Source organism: Balaenoptera musculus, chromosome 9, assembly GCF_009873245.2.
Source record: "Balaenoptera musculus isolate JJ_BM4_2016_0621 chromosome 9, mBalMus1.pri.v3, whole genome shotgun sequence".
Classification (NCBI taxonomy): domain Eukaryota; kingdom Metazoa; phylum Chordata; class Mammalia; order Artiodactyla; family Balaenopteridae; genus Balaenoptera; species Balaenoptera musculus.
The window spans coordinates 60343024-60364152 of NC_045793.1; the positions used below are offsets into that span (position 1 = coordinate 60343024).

General features: G+C 40.8%; 1 protein-coding gene across 4 annotated transcripts in view; it reads left to right on the top strand.

Moving 5' to 3' along the window:
- DYNC1I1 (dynein cytoplasmic 1 intermediate chain 1) overlaps positions 1-21129 on the top strand; it is a 339110-nt gene that overhangs the window by 214099 nt on the left and 103882 nt on the right. For all 4 annotated transcript variants that reach the window (XM_036863139.1, XM_036863141.1, XM_036863140.1 and 1 more), the window contains one exon: positions 5805-5930. In XM_036863139.1, the coding sequence (XP_036719034.1) occupies positions 5805-5930 (126 nt within the window). The remainder of the gene's footprint in view (positions 1-5804; positions 5931-21129) is intronic.

The following is a 21129-nucleotide window of genomic DNA, read 5'->3' on the forward strand; positions in this document are numbered from 1 at the left end:
TAATTCTACTACTAATTTTACAATTTATATTGTCAGTCCTTATTTTCTTAACCTCTCAGCGCCTTTAGCTTTTACTTTTCAAACTACTGAATTTCATCTATTTTCCAACACCAAATTCCTGCCTCTGCCCCACCTCAGTTTCTCTCCTTCCCCTCCAGCCCCTATTATAGCTTCTTTTTCTTCCATCTGTTCCTTCTCTTCTCACATTTTATATTGCCCCTGGGAAGTCTGACTGGCTCTCCTAGTTTCAACTGCCATCTAGTTATAGGTGACTCTTAAATCTTCACCACCCATCCAGACTGTACTCTCTTCCTGAGTTCCAAATCTGTGTAACTAACTGCTACTAGACTTCTCTACTTCAGTGTCTCCCAAGAACCCCCAAGAATCAAATAATGTCAATACTATCAAATCTGTACTCAACATCTCAACAATGCCCCCCAGTCTACTCCTCCTTCAGGGTCCTTTATCTCCATAAATGGCATCACCATTAAACCAGGATCTCCACACAGGATCTTGTGTGTCATTTTTGTTGCAGGAAGTGAAACTGGAAAGGGCAGAAACTCCACCGTAGAGAGACTGCAACTGTTTTTCCCCATTTTTGTGTAACCTGCCATCTACACTGTGGGGAAGGGGTTTGCATTTCTGAAAACTGTATTTTCTTTGGAGCATAAGAAACAGGAATTAGAACCCTTAGTTCCTACATCATAACAATTTTGGGGTTCAGAGGACCAGGTTTACATACATATGGAATGAAGAGACTTTCTGAGTGAATCTACATGCAATCCAATGATATTCAGAAAGAAGAAAAGGATAGAGGCATAGTCTTAGCATCTAGTAGAGGCAGGTATGCTTAGGATGATTATGAGTGGAACAGAATGGAACAGAGGGGAAAAAAGGAAGAAACTGTAAGATTCCTGCGTAGCTTTGCTGTGACCTCTTGTACTTCTTAAACAAGAACACATTAACTTTGCGATATTTGCAAAATATCCACCAAACATTATTCCCTGGAAGACATTTGGGCACTTGGTTAATTATGTCAACTTTGCTATTCATTGAATATTGTTTAGCACAGGGGGTCAATAATACTATCCACATATCATATGACAGATTTGGCAGACATATACAAAACCAGACATATGATCTCACTCCCACCATGTATATTCCTCTCATATGTAAGTTGCATCCTCTAACCTTGGAGTCACCCAAGATACAAACCCAAGTAATTTTTTTTTTTATTGAAGTAAAGTTGATTTACAATGTTGTGTTAATTTCTGCTGTACAGCAAAGTGATTCAATTATACATATATATACATTCTTTTTATATTCTTTTTCATTATAGTTTATCATAGGATATCGAATATAGTTTCCTGTGCTATACAGTAGAACCTTGGTGTTTATCCATTCTCTATATAATAGCTTACATCTGCTAACCCCAACTTCCTACTCCATTCCTCCCCCACCCCTCTTCAAGTAATTTTTGGTAGCTCATTTAATTGCAAAACCCAATCAAATTTACAGTAGCAAAAAGACCCCCACTGTGACCAATTCAAATCCACTTACATGTGGAGTTGATACCTACTTTATGTCATGCCCTCCACTTTTTGCTTATTATTAGGAAATAGCTTCCTAACTGGTCTCCCTGCCTCAATTCTCTACACTGTTGAGTCATTGTAAGTACTTTTCCAGTTTACTATTTGTAAAGATTACTTATTTGCTCTCAGTGTCACCTTGAGCAAATTACCTGACTTTTCTTGGCTTAAGTTTCCTCACTCATAAAGTGATAATCATACCTAGCTCACATGCTTATTGTATTAAATGAGTAAATGTATTTAAAACACTTAGAGTTTTAAAACTGTCTAGTATATAAAAAATACTCAATAAATGTCAAAGTAGTAGTAGAATTAGTGGTATTAGTAGTTGCGGCGTATGACTCCCAGAGTGAAGTCTAAAATCATTAGCCTGTACTCAGTGACTTCCGTGAGGATGCCCTGAGGCATCTGCAGCCCTTTTATCTTTTTCATCTCTTCGCATAACCTGCCTCCCAGCCAGGTGCTATAACCTACTGTCTCCTGAATATGTTTTCCACTGCATTAGTGAAGAAAACTTTACCGCTGGCTACCTTAAGCAAAAAGGGAAATTTATTCGAGAGCTACTAGGGTAGTCAGGGAATCCGTGGAAGAGATGAAGAACGGGGACTCAGGAGTATAAATCTGGGCAGCTTGAGAGGCTTCGCCAATAAGATGCTGTCATAAGCTGACTCATTTGCCAGCCCATGGGTTCTGTGTCTCAGCTCAAAAGTTACAGTAGCCAAGTTAGAGAATGTGATTGCCCCAGCTGGGTCAGCTAGGAACCCTGCAATGAATTAATTGTCCCTGGGAAGTTAGACACCTGTGTATTGAGGTAATCTCCAAAGATTGGAAGAATCACTGTGAACCAGGGAGACACCCAAGAGAGATTTCCTGCATCAATATTTGTACCCTCGTCTATACTCTCCTCTCACTTCTCTCCTAATCACCTAGCCATTTAACAGGGCCCAATCAAGTCTCATTTCCTCTCAGAAGTCCTTTCCAGTATGTCTCCCTACCATACCCCATTCCAACTAAAGTAGTTATTTTCTCCTGTGTGCTTTGATAGAACTCCTTTTGTATCTCCATCTTAGCATGTTCTGCTTTTATATTTGTGTTGTAGTTATTCATACATGTGTCTCACCTCCCTCTGCTAAGTGATGAGCTCCTATAAAGCAAAGCATGTTACTGTTGAAATTCGTGTCCCACATTTTACCTGGCACCAGTGCCTCTCATATGCATGGGGGGGGGCACTTGACGCATGCCACAGTGGGCTGGAAGGGACATGGTCTTTGAAACCAAATAGACTTCAAGCAGGGTCTCACTTTATCATTTATTAGCAACTTAACTTGGAACAAGTTCCTTACCCAGGGACCCTTGGCTCCTTTGTAGAAATGGGAAAACCATTGCTTACTTTAGAGAATTGTAAGGATCAAATGAGTGAACATGTTCCCCAGCCCAGTGTCTGGCACATAATGGCACTTAAAACATGTTGGTTCCTTCCTCGCCAATAAATGTCAGATTTTATTTCTTTATAAGAAAAAGCAGCTTGAGAGCAGATCTGCTAATTTCCGGGTAAAATTCTCCTAGGTTAAATATTAGATAATTCAGCCCCGTGAGTAATCACAAACTTCCTAGTAGTTAATATTCCCTTTAAGATCATAATTTTAACCTTTAAAGTTTAAATAATCATGCAGAGATTTACTACTTTTTATTGGAAAATAAGAAAATATGATTAGTCATGTTCAAACAAACATACTAGAGGAGACTTTGAAATCACAAACACTTTCAAGAGATAAGAGTTAATCAGTATCTTTAGGCCTTTTGATCCTAGTTATAGATATTTCACCAAAAGCATTTCACTGGTATTTTACAAAAATTCTCCCTGTTTCCTAAAGGAGTTTTAAACCCAATAATGTAAAATATTTTTTTAATGAAAAAAGAAGAACTGCAAGTGGGAGCCAGCGATGAGACCCAGATGTGAAGCTGTGGGATATTATTCCAGACACATCTGGCTGTCCATTGGCCACTGTGGTAGTGGTGTTGATGTTTATAGAGTTGCCTTTTCACATGTGACATAGTTAAACTTCAGATGGACAGTCTGGAGACTTCTGTGTTTATCTGGATGTTAGTTTCTTTGAATGGGCTTCGAATCAAAGGCCTTTTTCTTAACAGGCCTTTGATTCATCCGCTAAGGAGTGTTTTCTAATAAAGAATGATTACTTTCCCCTGGCGGCCACATACGTGTGTGTCATTACAGGCTTATACTTTCTCTGTACCAACTGGCAAGTTGTAACTCTCTGCAGCTTTCTTAAGTTGAGGGAGCTCAAAGAATGAATACAATCACATAGAAGACTTAGGTTTAATTATTTTTGATAGAAAAAAAGTTGATGTTCAAATTTATACAGGCAATCTTATGTTAAATATATGCAGCGTAGTGAAAAAGAAGGACAAAATTACTTGTGAGCAAAGACTGATACGACCTGCTATAATCCTGATGCTATTTTTAACGGAGCTGCCTTATGGGAATCCCAGGTAAGAATGACATTTTCATGAAATGTACTCTAACTCATAAATACCTGCCATGAGATTCAGCCTCAGTTTATTTATAACACTCAGCATAGAGTTCATGTATGGTGAGTAGGTATTTCTACTCATTGTAGAGTCCTCTTTGTTATTTTACTGCTCGTGTTTCTTTTACTTGAGCTTTTAATTGTTGGTGTTATTTAACAACAAGATTAAAGATAAGGTCTTGCCACTGAGCACAGGGTTACTGACATTAAGAAAGGGCATTTGTAATTCAACAGATTTTGGCACAAGTTTATTGTGCTAGGACTTACTATACTCTGGATTCAGAGGTCAATAAAAACAAGTCCCTATACTCAAAGAGCTTACAATCTAGTAATAGACATAGGCCAGGACACACACATAGGGGGACACACATAATGCTAAGGGAGCTGATGAGAGGCAAGGAGGGGTGGTGGATAGTTAGATAGGATTGTCTGGAGGACTTGATGCCTGCATTGAGTCTTAACGAATAAGTTAATGATGTAACCAACACAGAAGAGGCATTCCAATGAGAGTGAGTATCAGACTCATGGTACAGAGGCTGTACCTATGAACCTCAGAACTAGCCCAATGAGGCTGGGTCATAGGGTGGGGTTGGGAGGAGGGAGGGAAGGTTGTAGGAGATTAAGCAGAGAAAGTAGAAAATAACAGATCATGAAGGATCCTATATGACCTGGATTTTATCTTGAAAGTAATGATGAGCCGTTAAAGTATTTTAAGCAGAGGAGTGACTTAGCCAAATGTATGTTTTGTAAAATCATACTGACAAAGGATGAAGAGTGGAGTAGGTGAGGGTAGAGCATGGCAAGCCTGGAAGCAGGAAGCCATTTAAAAAACTGTTGTCTTCATCCCGACAAGAAATTCATTTAGGAGCCCTCTGATCTTAAGCATAGAAAGAAAACATGCATTTGAATGGTATTGAGGAAGTAGTGAAACACAGTATATGAAGATGAGAAAGAGGGAGGAGTAAAAATGAACTTGGAGTGTCTGGCCTGGACAGCTAGGTAATGTCAGTGCAAAGCACTAAAGGGATGAATGTTGGAAGAGGGAATGTTGAAAGAGCAGTAGGTTTTTGTAGAAGGCAACAAGCTCGCTTTCCTATGCATTGCATCTGACGTGTCTATGGACAGCCTTGAGAAATCCCCAGTAGCTGTAAAATCTGCACCTCAGAGAGAAATCAAGCCTAGAGATAAAGATTTGAACATTGTCAATATATTAATGCTCATTAAAGCTATTGATGAGTTCACCCAGGGACAGTGTGTCGAGAGAGACAAATAAGGGCAGAAAACAGCCCCCCTTGGAACATAGGTAATAGAAGAAACCGTAGGGACTGAAAAGAATGGTTTGGAAGAAGATCAGGAGAGAAAGATGTCATGGAAGCCAACATAGGAGAAAGGAGGGAGTAGCCCAAATGTCATATAACCCAGAGAGATCCAGCAGTGCATGCAGTTTAGTAGTCATTGGTGACTATGGCAGCACACGTGGAACGTTTGTTGGGAGTAGAAACCAGATTGCAGTGGGTTGAGACGTGAAGTTGGTATTAAGTATGCCACAACTTAAAAAGAAAGTGCCATTTAAAGTATGTAATAGAGCATGTGTCTGTTGGAATAAGAATGTTTTCCTTGTGTTGTCATCTTGGCATAAGCCATCCTTGTGACCTCTTCCATCCAGTACCCCGAGCTGATGGTCGCTTCCTACAACAACAACGAAGATGCTCCCCATGAACCAGATGGAGTGGCCTTGGCTTGGAACATGAAGTTTAAGAAAACCACACCAGAATACGTCTTCCACTGTCAGGTAGGAGTCAGCAATGTAAAAAAAACTTACATCTCCTACTAGACCAAATATAGTTCACGCTGCCTCGCATCTATTTTATGTGGAGAAGAGGAACCGAGTTTAGAAATGGAATTGTTGACAATTTTGGAAAATTCCCCCACAGTAACCTAATGTCTGGGAAAAGTGGCAACCCTCTCCAAACAGTTCGGAAGCCTGGTTGGGGACTGTGTGTCATTTTCTTTCCATTTAAAACAGCCCCCGTGAGGATGAGTTTATAAAGACCTCGCACTTAGGAAGAAATCTGGGTGTACCACTTCCTCTGCTTAGCAGGAACATATGCTTGCCCACCCTTGTGGACACCCTCAGAGCAGTACCATTTCAAGTTCCCTCCTCTCTCTGAAATGCAGTTCAATGGGATTTCGCCAATTTTAAGTTTACAGGTGCCATCTTGCTTTACAGGTAATAATACTTTTGTAGCCAGTTTAGGGTAAGGTTTATCACTATCTTTCTTGACTTGTTGAGAAATATAGATACTGTTTCCGGTTTGCAACTAGTCTGGGATATTTTACTGCTTGTATCTGCTGACACATTGGTCTTCTCTTCCATTCAACACAATACAGGCTGAAATTATGTCACAGTTGCACACACTCGGCTTTGCCCTGTTGCCATGACTCTGCTGAAATAATAGGCCTTGGTAGTGGCCAGTACACCAACCCCTTTATTAATGCCCCTCTCCTGTGATTACGCACAGGAAAATGCAAACGAACAGTTTAGCTCAAAGTTTCAATTCCTCAAATATTACGATTCAGAGGTACTGAGTGGCAGATTACTCTGAAAACAAATACATTAGTTGAAGAAGGTGGGTAAACCTGTTGATATTCGGAAGCTTAGTGCCATTTTATATCTAAGAGCTGAGTATCTTTTTGAACTAAAATATGTTTAGACTTTAGAACATTATCAGATATAATTTGGGGAACAAGAACTGCTGGAGTAGAAGTCCCAGCTTCAACCTGATTGAGTAACCTCTAACTCTTACCATGTTTTTCTAATTTGCTATCTTAAAAACAAGAAGTCCTGGTCTGCATAGTAAATAACCTTTATTTTTTGAACCTTTGAAATAAGAACAGTTTTTTCTTTCTTTTTTTTTTTAGATTATCAAATTTGTCAGTCTGATACGCTCTTTCTGTAAACATAGAAGCACAAAATCCTAATTTTATTCAGTTTAAAGAGTTTTGCTGAATTACCAAGAAAATACTAAAAGGATTATGGGATAAGCAGAAGCACATTTTTTGAAAAACAGTGCCATTTAAGCTATTTTGATATTGTATGAAGCATATATTGAATTTTTTTAAATTTAAGAAGTGACACTATATTGTTTTGGTCGAAGTACTTAATGTTTATCCTAATTTAAATATTTTATTATATTAACTGACGAAAGGTAGCCTGTGGTAATAACAATTTGATAGTGTGCTTAATATTCACAACATTGCACAGTAACAGGTCAGTAGGAACTAATAATGCTGAGTGAAGAGGCAAATTCCAAAAGTCTTTGGAATTAACTGGAATTTTCAAATTATCTGTTTTATCACACAGTGGTTAATACCAGTATTGACTGAAAGGAGCATTCTTTCTTTCACCTCCTGGTACCTTTGGGATCATTTACTAAAAGCTTCACCAAAAGGCATTTAACCTTATTTTTAGTTGCCCCCTTAAATGCTCCAATATATGTGTTTTAGAAGATATACCCTTGATTTTTTTTTTTTTTTTTAAGTCAGAAGTACTCTGACTATCCTACCAAAAGATGCTGACTAAACTATCTCTGTATTCCCCAGATTCCTACTATTATCTTCACTTCATCTGGTGACCAGAAGCAGCTGGGGGTTCTAAACTCTACTAGCATTCTTACTGAGAAAGGGGAAAATTTTAATACTTTTAAACTTTGGGGTTAAGTGACATGTGCAAAAGAACAGTCTAGTGATTTAAATGTTAATCACATCTAAATACCTTCACACCAACATTTAGACTTGTATTTGACCAAAAAACTAGGTACTATATAGCCTAGCCAAGTTGACACATAAAATTAACCATCATACCTGAATTTCACCTCAGAGCAATCCAGGAAACTAATACCTTTCACAACTGCTAAAGTCCTACTGATTTCAGATCACTTTGGGCTAATAAGCAAATATACCTAGAGTGATCAACTTTGAAATTATTAGACCTTGAGTGGGAGCTTTCCTAAGAGGTGAGAAAAAAACAATAATTTGAGGACATGGGGAATGTCTCTGTGACACTGATCTCTGAAAATAAAAAAGATATTAACATGTTTTAAGAATCTACATTCATTGTGGTAAGCTCCCATTACTCCCCAGATGAGAAACTGTGGCTCAGAGAGGCCATGAACCCGGGCAGGTGCCTGTAAATGGCAAAGCCAGGATTGAAGTCAGCTCATATTTACTCTGAAGCCTGTGTATTGCCTCCTGCTGCACTAGTCAGGAATTCAGCCAGTTAACACCACGCAGGTATGTGGCATGGGGGTCTGGGGAGAAGTGAATAGAGAGAAAAATGGAACAGAGATGTGTTTTCCATCTTACTTGATCATTGCAATCACCTGGGTGACTTTAAGACCTATTACTGATGCCTGCGTTTCATCCAGAGATTCTGACTTAATTAGTCTGGGCCACAGTCTGGTCATTTTTAAAAGCTCCCAAGTGAGTTGAAGATGCAGCAATAGTTGAAAACCACTGGAATGTAGAGGAGAGATGAAGAAAGGTGATAGATAGAGATGAAGATAGGTGATGAAACTATTTGGCTTCTTTATTTGGAAGTATGCCCATCATTCCTTTTTCCCCTTTGGCCCAAACTAGAGTGGCGTTTTTTGCCTTTGTTACTCTGATGCCCTCCCACCTGACCCTATTTGAGAAATTTCCTACCAACTCCCTGCCCCTTCCCACTTCACCTCACCTGGAGGAGGTGGAGACCTCCATGCCCCACCCCTCCTCCCACACACACTTATTTCCTTGAGCTCACTTATTGGTGGGATCTGCTTCTGTGGTGGTCAGAAGATCCAGAGTCGTTTTTCCAGGAGTGGACTCAAGACCATATTGAACACGACACAACGTGCATTGGACAGTGCCATTTCTTTTGGGATAATGACACACCTTGCTGTAGTTGATCTCCGTGAAGTTCGGATCACTGCCAGGTAAACATCAGTGGCTGCCAAAAGAAAACAAAAGTGCCGTGATAGTGAGTATGACTGAGCTGTTGGGAGACCAAAGCAGGGGTAACTTAGGCAGCCAGGGAAGGTGTAGGTGACTTAGTGGATGGAGGTGAGGTGGAGGGAAAAAGTAGTAAGGGCAGTTTGGTTACCATGCACTAACCATGGTAGTGCAGGGGGGAATTTGGAGAGCCCACAGAACTAAAATACACATGAGAAAAACCAAAACCGCCGCTCACTGACCTATCACTTTTCTTCTTATATCCTTTCTGTTCATTGGTAAAGCTTATTTACTACATTTGGTCCTTTCCAGACATTATCTCACTGAAATTGGGTAGAATGAATGTGCTTCCACATTCTCCTATGATGTTCCAATAATTTCAAAATTAGTTTGCTTAGTAAGAAAGAGGACTGGGGGTGAGGAGGAGCTACGGGTGCCTTATGATGATTGTACTTTTATCATTTTGGAATAATCACGTTAGCTAGCCATTTCTTGCTGACCTCTTGATTCTTCATATTTTCGCAAGTGTATAGTTGCAAACAAATCCTGTGGCTCAGAAAAGCATCGTTTCAGGCACTAGAAAACAAATGCACAAGACGCAGATATCAGTTCCGTGTTCCTTTGCAAAGACTGACAGGCTTTTAGCCTAATGGTAGAAAGATTGCAGGAGGAAGGCTCCTTTCTCTCTACTGAGAATAGCAAGGCCAAGTACCTTCCACTTTCGTGGGCAGTTTTCTGTCTTTACTAAACTGAATGTTTAGTGTGGGCTCTGGTCCTGCATTTTCTATTTTCATTTCAATGAGAGCCATCCGTACTTGGACGACATCGGCAACTCTGCATAGAAATCAGCCACTCGGCCCCACCGCACCATCTGGCAGCGCTCCTGCTGTCTTCTGTAGTGGCTTCCACACACTGTCATTAGATTATGTGTCTGACCACCCTGCATTGCTTACCCTGGTGTGGTCTTTCTCTTTTAAATGCAATGAATAGAATCAGAAATATATATCTTAGAATTATCTGCATTGAGGTAAGTGGAAAAGCTATATTTAGAGGCTTGGCTTGGTCAGAGGTTTTTATTTTTACTTTTATTTTTTTTCCTGATTTGGTTTCTTTGTTCTTGGCATTCTCTTTTTGAGGATTATCTGACAATGACCTGAAACTGACACAGACCTGAAGTTCTCCTGATTTCGGGGGAAAGCAGGATGTGAAGTGGGGTTAATACCGAGTAACCTCATTTGTGCCAGTGTTTAAAATCCTCAGCTGACTTCCCCCCCCCCCCCATGTGTGGCTGCGCTTCTCATTAAGATTCTATAGAGGTTACAGGTGAGACCGAAGCTACAGCTGTAGCCGTCCAGTGATCGGTTTTGTGTGAGGTTCCTGCTGACCTCGTCATCCCCACCCTCGCTGTGAGGAGTGATGGGAACACAGGAGAGAATGTGGGCTGCTGGTGAGGGGAGTGGACAGAAAGGCAGGACTGGCACCTCTGTTCCTAGCTGACCACACTGCTGAGTGACCCTGGGACAGTTGTTGAGGCGTTGCTGTCATGTCGTGGAGAGAAGACTTCCCCTGGTCTCTGGTGGAACTGTGAGGTTTATTGCAATAAACTTGATTTCTTCTCCCATCAATTTTTGTTCCTCCCCTGGCTCAGACTGTGGGCTATAATCTAAATGAACAAAACAGCTATGGACACAAAGATATAAATTAAATGAATTTTCCAAGGTATATTATGACCAGAGAAGTGTTAGAATTTAACTTGAGGATTCTTTTTTAATGAAAGGACAGGTAACTTCCTTATGGCCTGACTGATTTTGTTGTTTTTTTCTAAGCTTTTCTCTTCAATGTGGCAAGGAGTGGTTACTCAGTAGAGGTCAGAAAAGAGAAGGGATGAATGAATGGAAAGTTGTTTGACAACTAGGGTTATGTATTCAATATGAGTTCCTGGGATGACAAAGTGAGGGCACAGAATAGGTGCTTAGTAATTGGAGAACAAACTTCACAGACAAGGACGTGCTCAGTAATGTAAGACTTAGTTTTCAAAGGCAATGCTGGGTGGACTGCAGGATGGACTCTTACATAAAAGATGCAGATTATATGGATCAGACAAGAACAGCAGCACAGCAGGGCTATTTTGTGTCTTTAGGAAAAAAGAAAAGGGAGTTTACACGTACATGCTGAAATGAAATGCAGACACTCGGAAACACTTTTTTTTATGCCGATTGAGTATGACTGGTCCGACGAGCGAGGCTTGAACTAGACACTGATTCTTATTAAACCAAACAGCAGGAACTTCTTTTTCTGCTTTGGCCCAGGAAGCTGGAAGCAGAGAAACTGCCTTGCCAGCTCTCATTCTTTACCTGCCTGCTTTCTAGAATCTTCTCCAAAAATTAAGAAGAAGCAAAACTGATCATTGGGATACATCTAGGGAGATTAGAGTTAGCAGCAGGATTATAGCCAAGAGATTGTATCAGAGACGAGTCCTCATCTGGAAATAGCAGTGAGGGAGCTGTGTACCTGACACGTGACCAAGTGAGCTGTTAGATGCAGGGGATGCCATGAGAGTCCACCTTTGAACACATTGTTTTTAAATTCAAGCTGGAGTTTAACATTATTACAAAGCTACCTAAGACTTAAGAGCGTTTGGTCTGCCCCATTAATATGCAAAGAAGTTGGAGGCACAGAACCCAACACTGAAGATTTTATTCAGTTCCCTAAATGCCCTTCCCTCCTCTTGCCATACCCTGTGCTGAAACGGTCTGAACTGGGCTTTCTGTGGTTGTGCTTCATCAAGGAATTGCCCAGTAATTATTGGTGCTGTGCATTGAGCTCCAGACAACAGCAGGAGCGAGGTTTCCGGCCTGTCACTCCCCTTGTCCTCACCACCCTGCTACCTGGCCACTCACTGAGGTCACAAGAGCTTGGTCTAAGGGAAATGGGTGTTTTCAGGGGTCTGGGTTGAATACCAATGGGGTTCTCCTTACCTCTTAGGATTATTATGAGGATAAAAGAGATAATATAGGTGTATTCGTCTGCTTAGGCTGCCATAACAGAATATCATAGACTGGGTGGCCTAAACAACAGAAAATAATTTTCTCACAGTTCTGGAGCTGGTAAGTTCAAGATCAAGGTGCCAGCCATTTTGGTTTCTGGTAAGGACTCTCTCTCCCTGGCTTACAGACTACTGCCTTTTAGGTATGTCCTCACATGAAGACAGAGAGTGAGCTCTTCTGATGTCTTAATACCGTCACAGGGGCTTCACCCTCATGACCTCATCTAAACCTATTTACCTCCCAAAGGCCCCATCTCCAAATACCACCACATTGGGGGTTAGGGGAACATAATTCCTTGCGTAGCAATAGGTGAACATACTTTGAAAAGATAAAAGTATTCTCTTTACATTTGGTTGTTTCCCTATTACTGCATTTTAGTCCATCCCATGGAAGGAAGCTTAAACTTTGGTATTCTTATTTTCCTTGCTTGAGTATTTTGCAAAGAAATTTCACCTAACTTAGATTCATTCATTCAACAGACATTTATGGGGTACCCACTATGGCCAGGTCTTCACAGCAACAATAGGCTAGAGCTGAGAAGAGGCTGTCCCCTCTCCCCAAGAACTCTTCAGTTTGCCCCCATCCCTGCCATGCCCTAGTTGCCATCACCTGGCCAGCTCCTCTCTCATTGGTTAGATCCCTATGTGTGCTTTTTAATACGTAAATGACAAGTGAAGAGGAAACCTGAGGCAATTCCAAAGTTCTATCTTCCCAATCAAACTTTTGTGTCATGACTAAATGATGATGAGATATTTGCTGAGTCCTAGGAGGCAGTTAAGCACACAGTGGATAAGAGTGGGCTAGAGGGCCATACAGCCTGGGATTGTAATTTGGGTCCCACCACTTAGAAGCTGTGTAACTTTGGGCAGGTCATACACGAGCGTCAAATAAATGAATACGTATAAAGCATTCAGTGTCAGGCACAGAGTAAGTAACCAGTAATTGTCAGCTACAGTTATCTACTATGCAGACTGTAATTCAAAATATGGAACAATCTGTATGGCATTGTCCAGGCAGCATGGATTAGGGCCCCCTTTGTGTCAAGCATCCCATCTTTAGTGGCTGAATGGGGGAGGTCATGACCGAAGGGTGCAGGAGGGAGGGTGCAGGGTGACCGACAGCCGAGGAGCACTGGGAGGATATGTGGAAAAGCATTTTTCTAACAAGTACAAAATAATCTCAATATTTTGATAACTGGTACTGTTGTATTGGTACACATGGCTGAAGTAGTATCCTTGCTTTTCTGCTTCCACCGTGTACTGGGTACAGATGCGTTTGCTTCCGTGGCTTAATTACTTACACTGATTGATTGCCTCAGGCACAGGCTTCATAACGGAACCCACCGGTCTCTAACATAGCTCATATGGCTGCACTGAATTCTGTATAGACTCGCTGGCCCTTTGCCACGCTGGACTCACTCTGTAGACCCTGAAGCAAGAGTCAGGAAGATGGGGCTGACCAATGTTCTACTTTCAGCTAAGACTAGATTAGCATCTCTGTTAAGAGCTAATCTCTCCTAAAGACTTGGATCCGGGCCCCCCAGGTAGGGCTTCCATCTTCCATCCTCTGAAATCTCAGATTGTGCTTTTCCTTTATCCTACAACATTTTAGGCAGAAGCAGGTTTAAATTATACCAGGTGGTCTAAAAGGAAAGAGAAGTCTCAGAAAGGCAGCCCTGTCCCTCAGAGGTGTGGGTGTGGAGGATCCCATTCCAGGAAAGGAAACAGAAGCCAGGAGTGGACTGTCGTGGTACCCCAGATCATGTTAGCATCTGCCAGGAGTGTTCTAGGATGCGACCACCTCTGAGTGAGTGCCTGTGCATTGCTTTGGCGTCTTTACATTCTAGGCACAGACTCACTCTGGACTTCAGGCCATCTATTTCTAATGAATAGACATTTTTCCCCTTTATAAACTTGACCAAAACCTTCTACTTTGTGTCTGTGTCTAATTTATTTCAGACAGTGGCTCAGCAAAAAAGCTGATCTTTCCATTCTTTAACTTTTGAAATTATTTGAAAGCATTATTATCAGAGAGAATTTGTGGAAGGAGAATCATCATCCTTACTTCCGGGGAAAGTTTTTTTAACCTTTGTTGTGACAAGTGGCCCACCCTTTGCTTTTAGCATGCTTACATCTGATTTATAATTTTTTTTTAATAAATTTATTTATTTTGCCTGCGTTGGGTCTTCGTTGCTGCGTGCGGGCTTTCTCTAGTTGCGGCGAGTGGGGGCTACTCTTTGTTGTGGTGCGTGGGCTTCTCATTGCGGTGGCTTCTCTTGTTGCGGAGCACGGGCTGTAGGCGCACAGGCTTCAGTAATTGTGGCACATGAGCTCAGTAGTTGTGGCTCGCAGGCTCTAGAGCGCAGGCTCAGTAGTTGTGGCACATGGGCTTAGTTGCTCCGTGGCATGTGGGATCTTCCTGGACCAGGGCTCGAACCCGTGTCCCCTGTATTGGCAGGCGGATTCTTAACCACTGCACCACCAGGGAAGTCCCTGATTTATAATTTTTAAATGATATGTTCATTAGTAGCCAAAGAATTAAACAAGATGTTGCTTTTCTTAGGCGAAAGATTTAGCTTAGTCAGTTTTTCATTGTAATCTTCTCGTAAATGCATTGAGTTTGTTACATGCTACAAATCATTGTTGCCATAATCATTTTATATTTATACTTTTTGTAGTTGCTGTTCTCTAAAGTTGATAAGTTTTCTCCTTTTGACTTGTTTTAAAAAGTATTTCCAGCATCTATGTACAATAAGATGTGTTCTTTGCTTCTTGATAACGTTGTCTAGCATTATGTTGAATAGTTGAAGTTAAATTTATTCCTTATACAACAAAAACCTTTATTTCTTTAAAATAAGTTTGTTTTAAGTATGGTCTTCTGAAAAGAGAAAGGGACAAGAGCAAAAAGTGTCTAAATGCACACACCCAAGACTCTAAAATCCTAGTCAAAAGCTATATTTTATAAAAGAGAATTATAGTAATGTTGATGGTTTGCCAAAACCTCAAGCAGTGACAAAATCCACAGAGTGTCCTGGAAGGGATGCCTTTGCAAAACCATGCCTCTCCAGATGGTTTGGATTAGAGATGTTTAAAAACACATGGCAGCATTAGTTTGGTTTAGAATTCATAGTTAATTCAGTAGATAAAATAATGCAAATTTGAAACCCTAGCCTGTGTATCAGAAAAATCATCAAATCTTATGATTGCTCTTAGGGGAGGTTGGTATGTGATGTGTTGATTTTTTTAAATGATCTAATTGAAATAATAAAATTAAGAAGGAGTAAAAAAGATTGAAAATACAAGAGTCTAAGTAAAAGCTTTTCTTCTCTGCAGTATATTTATTCCTTTAAGCTGTCATATCCAATCAATTTGTATGGGATTCGACAGCCAATTGTCATTTCCTGAGATAAACTATGTAAAGAGGTTGTGTTACAGAGGCAGCATGAAAAAAAAAAATGGAAAAAATAATTCCAGAGCATGATGCAGAGAAAGACCAAAATGTCCTTAGAGTCCACAAAGTGTGGCCAGGATCCCCTCACCTTGCTAAGAATACCAGATAAGCAGCTTATGCACAGGTTTTCCCTTGGGCTTACTCAGCTTTTCCCCCTGCACGTACTATTTCTAAAGGAAAGTACTCTTGGTCTACATTTTAGTGAAGTATTTTGCTGTATATGTGGTTTTTAATCTTGGTAGGGGCTCTGTGTGAACAGTGATGTCGCACACTGTGTTCTCTGGCATGAGATGTGTAACAGTTATCCCAGGGCCCCCAAAGGCTCCATCACTAAAAGCCCGGCTCCTACTGTCCCCTTCCTTATGTCTAAAATCAGAAATATCCCACCCTCTGATCCCACAGCTGGGCAGCCGGCAAACAGCTTCTGGAAAAGAACTTCTGTGTGGGAACAAAATTCATTTAATGATGTCTGTTAGCATGTGTGCTACCTGCAGCACAAATAAAAGCATTCAGCTGTGTTAACATTGGCACTAGAAGAATGTTCATCCAAGAGCCTTTCAGAAAATACGGGACGAAGATTCTACAAAAATAGAGCCAGAAGTTTTCAAACAACAATTGATGGGCTTCTAAGGGCTTGCCCTTAAAGGGGGCACAGTATTTCATTCCCCCAGAAAGGAACACATTTTGGCATTTTCTAGGTATAAGAACTAGAATTGTGGCTTTTAATGTTTGGAAAGAGCTCCACAATCAAAGCAAATGTGCTCCTTTAGCCGCAAAGTATACACACACACACACTACACACACATACAAAGAAAAATGTCGGGGAGAGTGGGCAGGTCCTGTGAACAGAATCTGTGTGGGCTCATGGAGATTTTCACAATTAATTTAACTTTGTTTTAGCAACAGAGACATTGTATTAGCCAATCTTTACTGATCCAGAGTTCTGCATCCATACTCACTGAATATTTGGAACCAGAGATTGTATTTTTGTTTCATCTTCTAATAGTTTTTTAAATAGCTGGGGTTTGCCTTTCCATTTCAGTCCAGTTACCATTATAAGATAGGCTAACCGTGTTCTGCTGTATTGGGTGGGGAGGAGATTGGTTTTCGTTTTTCATTTTGTTTTTTGGGTGTTTGTTTCTCACATGAGTTAATAATTTTGTCCATGAGACCTATCAGTATGTAGAATTGTAGAATCTCAGGGTTTGGAGATACCTTCATGGTTTTCTAGACCAGCCACCTATTCATGCCTGAATTCTCTTGAATGATTCCTTCTTCCCCTGCCAAGTCATCATCTTGCCTTGCTTGAACATGGCTCATGCTCCTGACCCAGGGCAGACCACCCCATCCCTGGCCAGTGCTGCAGTTTCCCAGTGAGCTTGCGGCAGAATGACGTTCCACCTTAAAGGACTGCTCATCACAGACAGGCAAAATCACCTTGGAATGTCAAGGGGAGCAAGTCCGGGAGCAGGGCAGCAGGCTTTGGGTTGCTTTGGGAGTGGAAAAGCACTTAAATATAATACTGCCTGTCCTCCCCGCCTCCCCAACCTTCCTCATGTGTCTCTCCATCTTTGTCCTCACCTGCTTCCTTTCACATCATGTCATCAAAGGCATTGACAACATGTGTCAATCTTATTGCCTTTAAAATTCTTGAAAAGACTTCCCTTTGGAGGAAGGTGCTTAGGAAAAGCTCTGCCTGCTCCCCACCAACCTGGTTGTACCTGTGCTCTACCTCCTTCCACCTCCCCCACCTGCCAGGCCACACTTCTGATCATGCCCTATACCTGTTTCATGGCACTTTCTTTAATATGGTCGAATTGTGAGGACTTGCTAAATTTCAGAACTGGATTTCACCTGATTTTCCCCTTTAAATAGTGAAAGCTGCTGCGACAGGCTTAACGCAAACCTCCTGCCTTCAGAACATTACAATATGTTCTCCCCTTTGTAAGAGGGACATTTGAGCCAAGTTCTATAAAACATCGCCAATTCAGACAACTTGGAGAAAGGAGGCCAGTTCTTAAATCAGATATGGTTTGCTAGAGGAGACCTGGATAACTAAATGAATTTTTGAAAAGTCAATAATCATACCCTTCAAACTATCCTTTGTACAAATAGTAATTTTCATATATAGTAGGTCCTCTGATGTGATATCTGCTGATTTGGGGCATTGTTACTCTTGGTGTTAATATATTTTCATTTCTGTATGTGATAACCTGAACTAGTAAACAGACATTGGGGGCCTGATTGCTTTAATGAACAGTTAAAAAGGTTTTGTTGTTTGTATATGATGGTTTATAATGGACATATATAAAATGCTTGAGGGACTTAGATACTGTTTATTACCCCACACTATTCATTTCATTAGCAAGTAGTATTTTTCATAGACAGTATAAAGGGAAACCAGTTAGCCTCTGTTATCCTGTAATAATTTCACAGCTAGTTAGGTAGTTCTTGTGTTCTAGAAACAATGTCTTCTCAGACTCATATTATTTCAAAACCCTTATGGATATGTTGTCCATATCATGGAAACTTATCCTTAGAGACCCAAGACTGTTGAATCTTGCCTATCAGTGGAATGAATTCAACCCATAAGTATCTTACATTGCTGCTCTCAACTTCAAAACTCCTCTATAGCAAGGAAGGATATAAATGAGCAAGTAAATCATATATTGCTATTTTACATAGTTCCCACTGAAAACCTTTAATGAGTATAGGTGTGGCTAGTTCATATCAATAATGTTTGGGAGCATAATTCCGAAAAAGCAGAGAGCTGCAAAATATGGTACATTGGGGAGAATGAAAGTGCAGAAATAGGGCAAGTCTTTTTGTTTTTACCTGCAGAATACAATTTGCCACACCCCTCGGCTGATGGCAGGTCAGCCCAAAGAAAAGCACTCTAAGCGTCTGTACAGCATATTTTTTTAAAAGACCAGTGGATTTTTGCTGCCTAGTTCACATGCATCAAGGTAAGAAAGGTGATCCCTTGGAAAACAGGCAATATCAGTTAAAACAAAGTTTGGTGTAAATGCTAAGACCTATATTAGAATTTTTTCTGTCCAAAGCCTGATTACTTGGAGCCTGAATTCTATTCTCTCTCTCTGGCAGTGAGCCTGAGGGGCCATGATCCATTTCACTAGTTCAGCTGGTTCAGTTACCACCTGTGTTCCAACAGTGAAGTCAGACCGAGAGGAGAGGCAGCTCGCCGGGCTGGTCAGATGCATATCCACTCAAGCTGCTCTATTTATTATTCCACTAGGGAATGCTCTGCCCTTGAAGGTTGATCCGATGAGGGTGGGATCGCAGGCAGCAGGTATGCCATGAACAACAAACCCATATTTTTAACATATGTTTAATTTGAGTAACTCTCCTCCTTTAAAATACCTCTTGATTTTAAATCCACATCCTGATTTGCCCACTCTTGTTACCATTTTCTGCTGCCTGTTCTGAATTAATCCTTTGAGGTGGTCATTCCCCGGAAAGAAAAAAGGAAAATGAGAACAGAGATGCAAAGTTGGGAATGTGAATGAAAGAGAATGGCAGAGGGAAGGGGATCATTAAGTAGAGTCTGTTTTCATGAGCTAGGTTTTCTTTGAGCTGTGGAAGACAGGAGAGGTAGAGGAAGAAGAGAAATACAAGGAAAAGGCACTCAAAAGGTTATCCGTTAATATCCCTACTGAAGAATGGAAATCATTTTTTGCAATAGAGCTCAATTTACAAAGATTATTTTCATTCTCCGTCGTACTTCATCTCAAAGAATTGATATAATCTAAAAAGTGGTTAAAATTATTAAAATAGTTTCCATAGCAGAAAATTAAATGATTTTACTAACTGTCAAAGTCAGTGTTTAAACTGAGATAATTTGAATTATATTTTATATAGTGATCATGTCACTGGGATGTCTAAACATTCTTTGTAAAAGTAATAATCCCTGATTCTGATTTTTCATCAACAGAAAACTGACTAAAGGTTAGAAATATTAGCCACCAACTGCTGTTATTTGTAAAACCTGCAGAGAAGGCTGCTTTTCTTGAGGAATTCTGAGTTAAAATACATTCTTCACCTGGGAATTATTAACCCTTTAAGGAGCCTTTCTACTTTTTTCTCAGGTATATTTTCAGATCATGAAACTTCTTCAAATGCTTGATTTAGATTATATTTTAAAGTGCAATAGCAATATCTTACGCTATTAAATATATTATAAAGTAGCAATATATTATGTTGCTTGATGTCATCAAATTCATTGTCCCTATTTCTGTGTATTAATTCATCTATCTACCTATCAAATCCCAGGTTTTCCTAAGCCACACCAGACTGGTTAAATGAGGTCTTGTTTATAGTATAAACTGTATTTCTATAATTCTCATCCCATCTGCAATTTGAGATTTCCAGGTTCTTCAAATTCTCTCACTTTTTTTCTGGAAGCTTCTAGAGGTTGCAAGTATGTGCATGAATAAGGTTCCACGGACTGCCTGTGACGCTGAAGGCAGCTGGCTGGAGCTCCAGCACCCAGGCCCCACCCCCTTCCCCTGTGCTCTGACCCCATCAAGCATCTCAGGGGTGGCCCTCACTCCCTCCAGCGCGAGCTTCACAACCATGTGCTGGTTTCTATTGCTGCAGCATCATTGTTGCTGCCGTGCTCCAGGGCCCTGAACAGTCCAGTGACTTCTAGAACTGAAGCCCGTCAGCTCAGGGCATGTTCCATAAAGAAGGAGACAGAATGATTTTCTCCCCTAAGTGTGTATTCTTTGTGTCAGGGAAGCCTAAATAAGGCAAGCTGGTACCCCACCCTCTCCAAAGTTCCTCATACATACAGTCTTTATATTTTACCAGTAGCACCCTAATGCCAATAGAGTTCTGGTGAACCTGTCCCCACTAATCTGCTCTTCACAACTACCCAAATGGTGAACACTGCTTAGGCTGAAACCTGACTACCTGTTTAATTTTATTTCAAGTTTGAAATGCGGTCATCTTTACTTCAGTGATGGGACAGTCTGCATTTTTATGCAGAAGAATTCAACAGACACTTATCATGCCTAGCACCATGTAACCTGCCTATGAGGAATTTATCCCTCCTCGCCTGGGTCACAAGCAAAAGTGAGTGATCTGAGGTCATTGCAATCTACAAAACTGAAATAATCGGTGCATATTTTACTCAGAACACTCCCACCGTGGTGTCACCCGACTTAAGACTTAGTGTGAAAGGTTGAAAGTGGAGTGGAGATAGGAATGGTTAGGTTAGTTTGTGGAAAAGGCCTTTGGAAATCTGAGCTAGCTCGTCTGAGGAGGGAGGCGACCTCACATGAAGAATACCTACCTCCTACCTCAAGATCCTGCAGATGGTTTGGGGATGGTTGGTGAACCACAGGTATTCCTAAGGCTGGTTCCTATTAGACAGGGAAAGCTAGAAGCCTCGCTTTTCCTCATCCTTGCTGAGGAATGAAACCAATAAAGTCAGTTACTATTTAGACAAGTGAGTGAGTGCTGTTCATTTGGGAGAGAATGTTC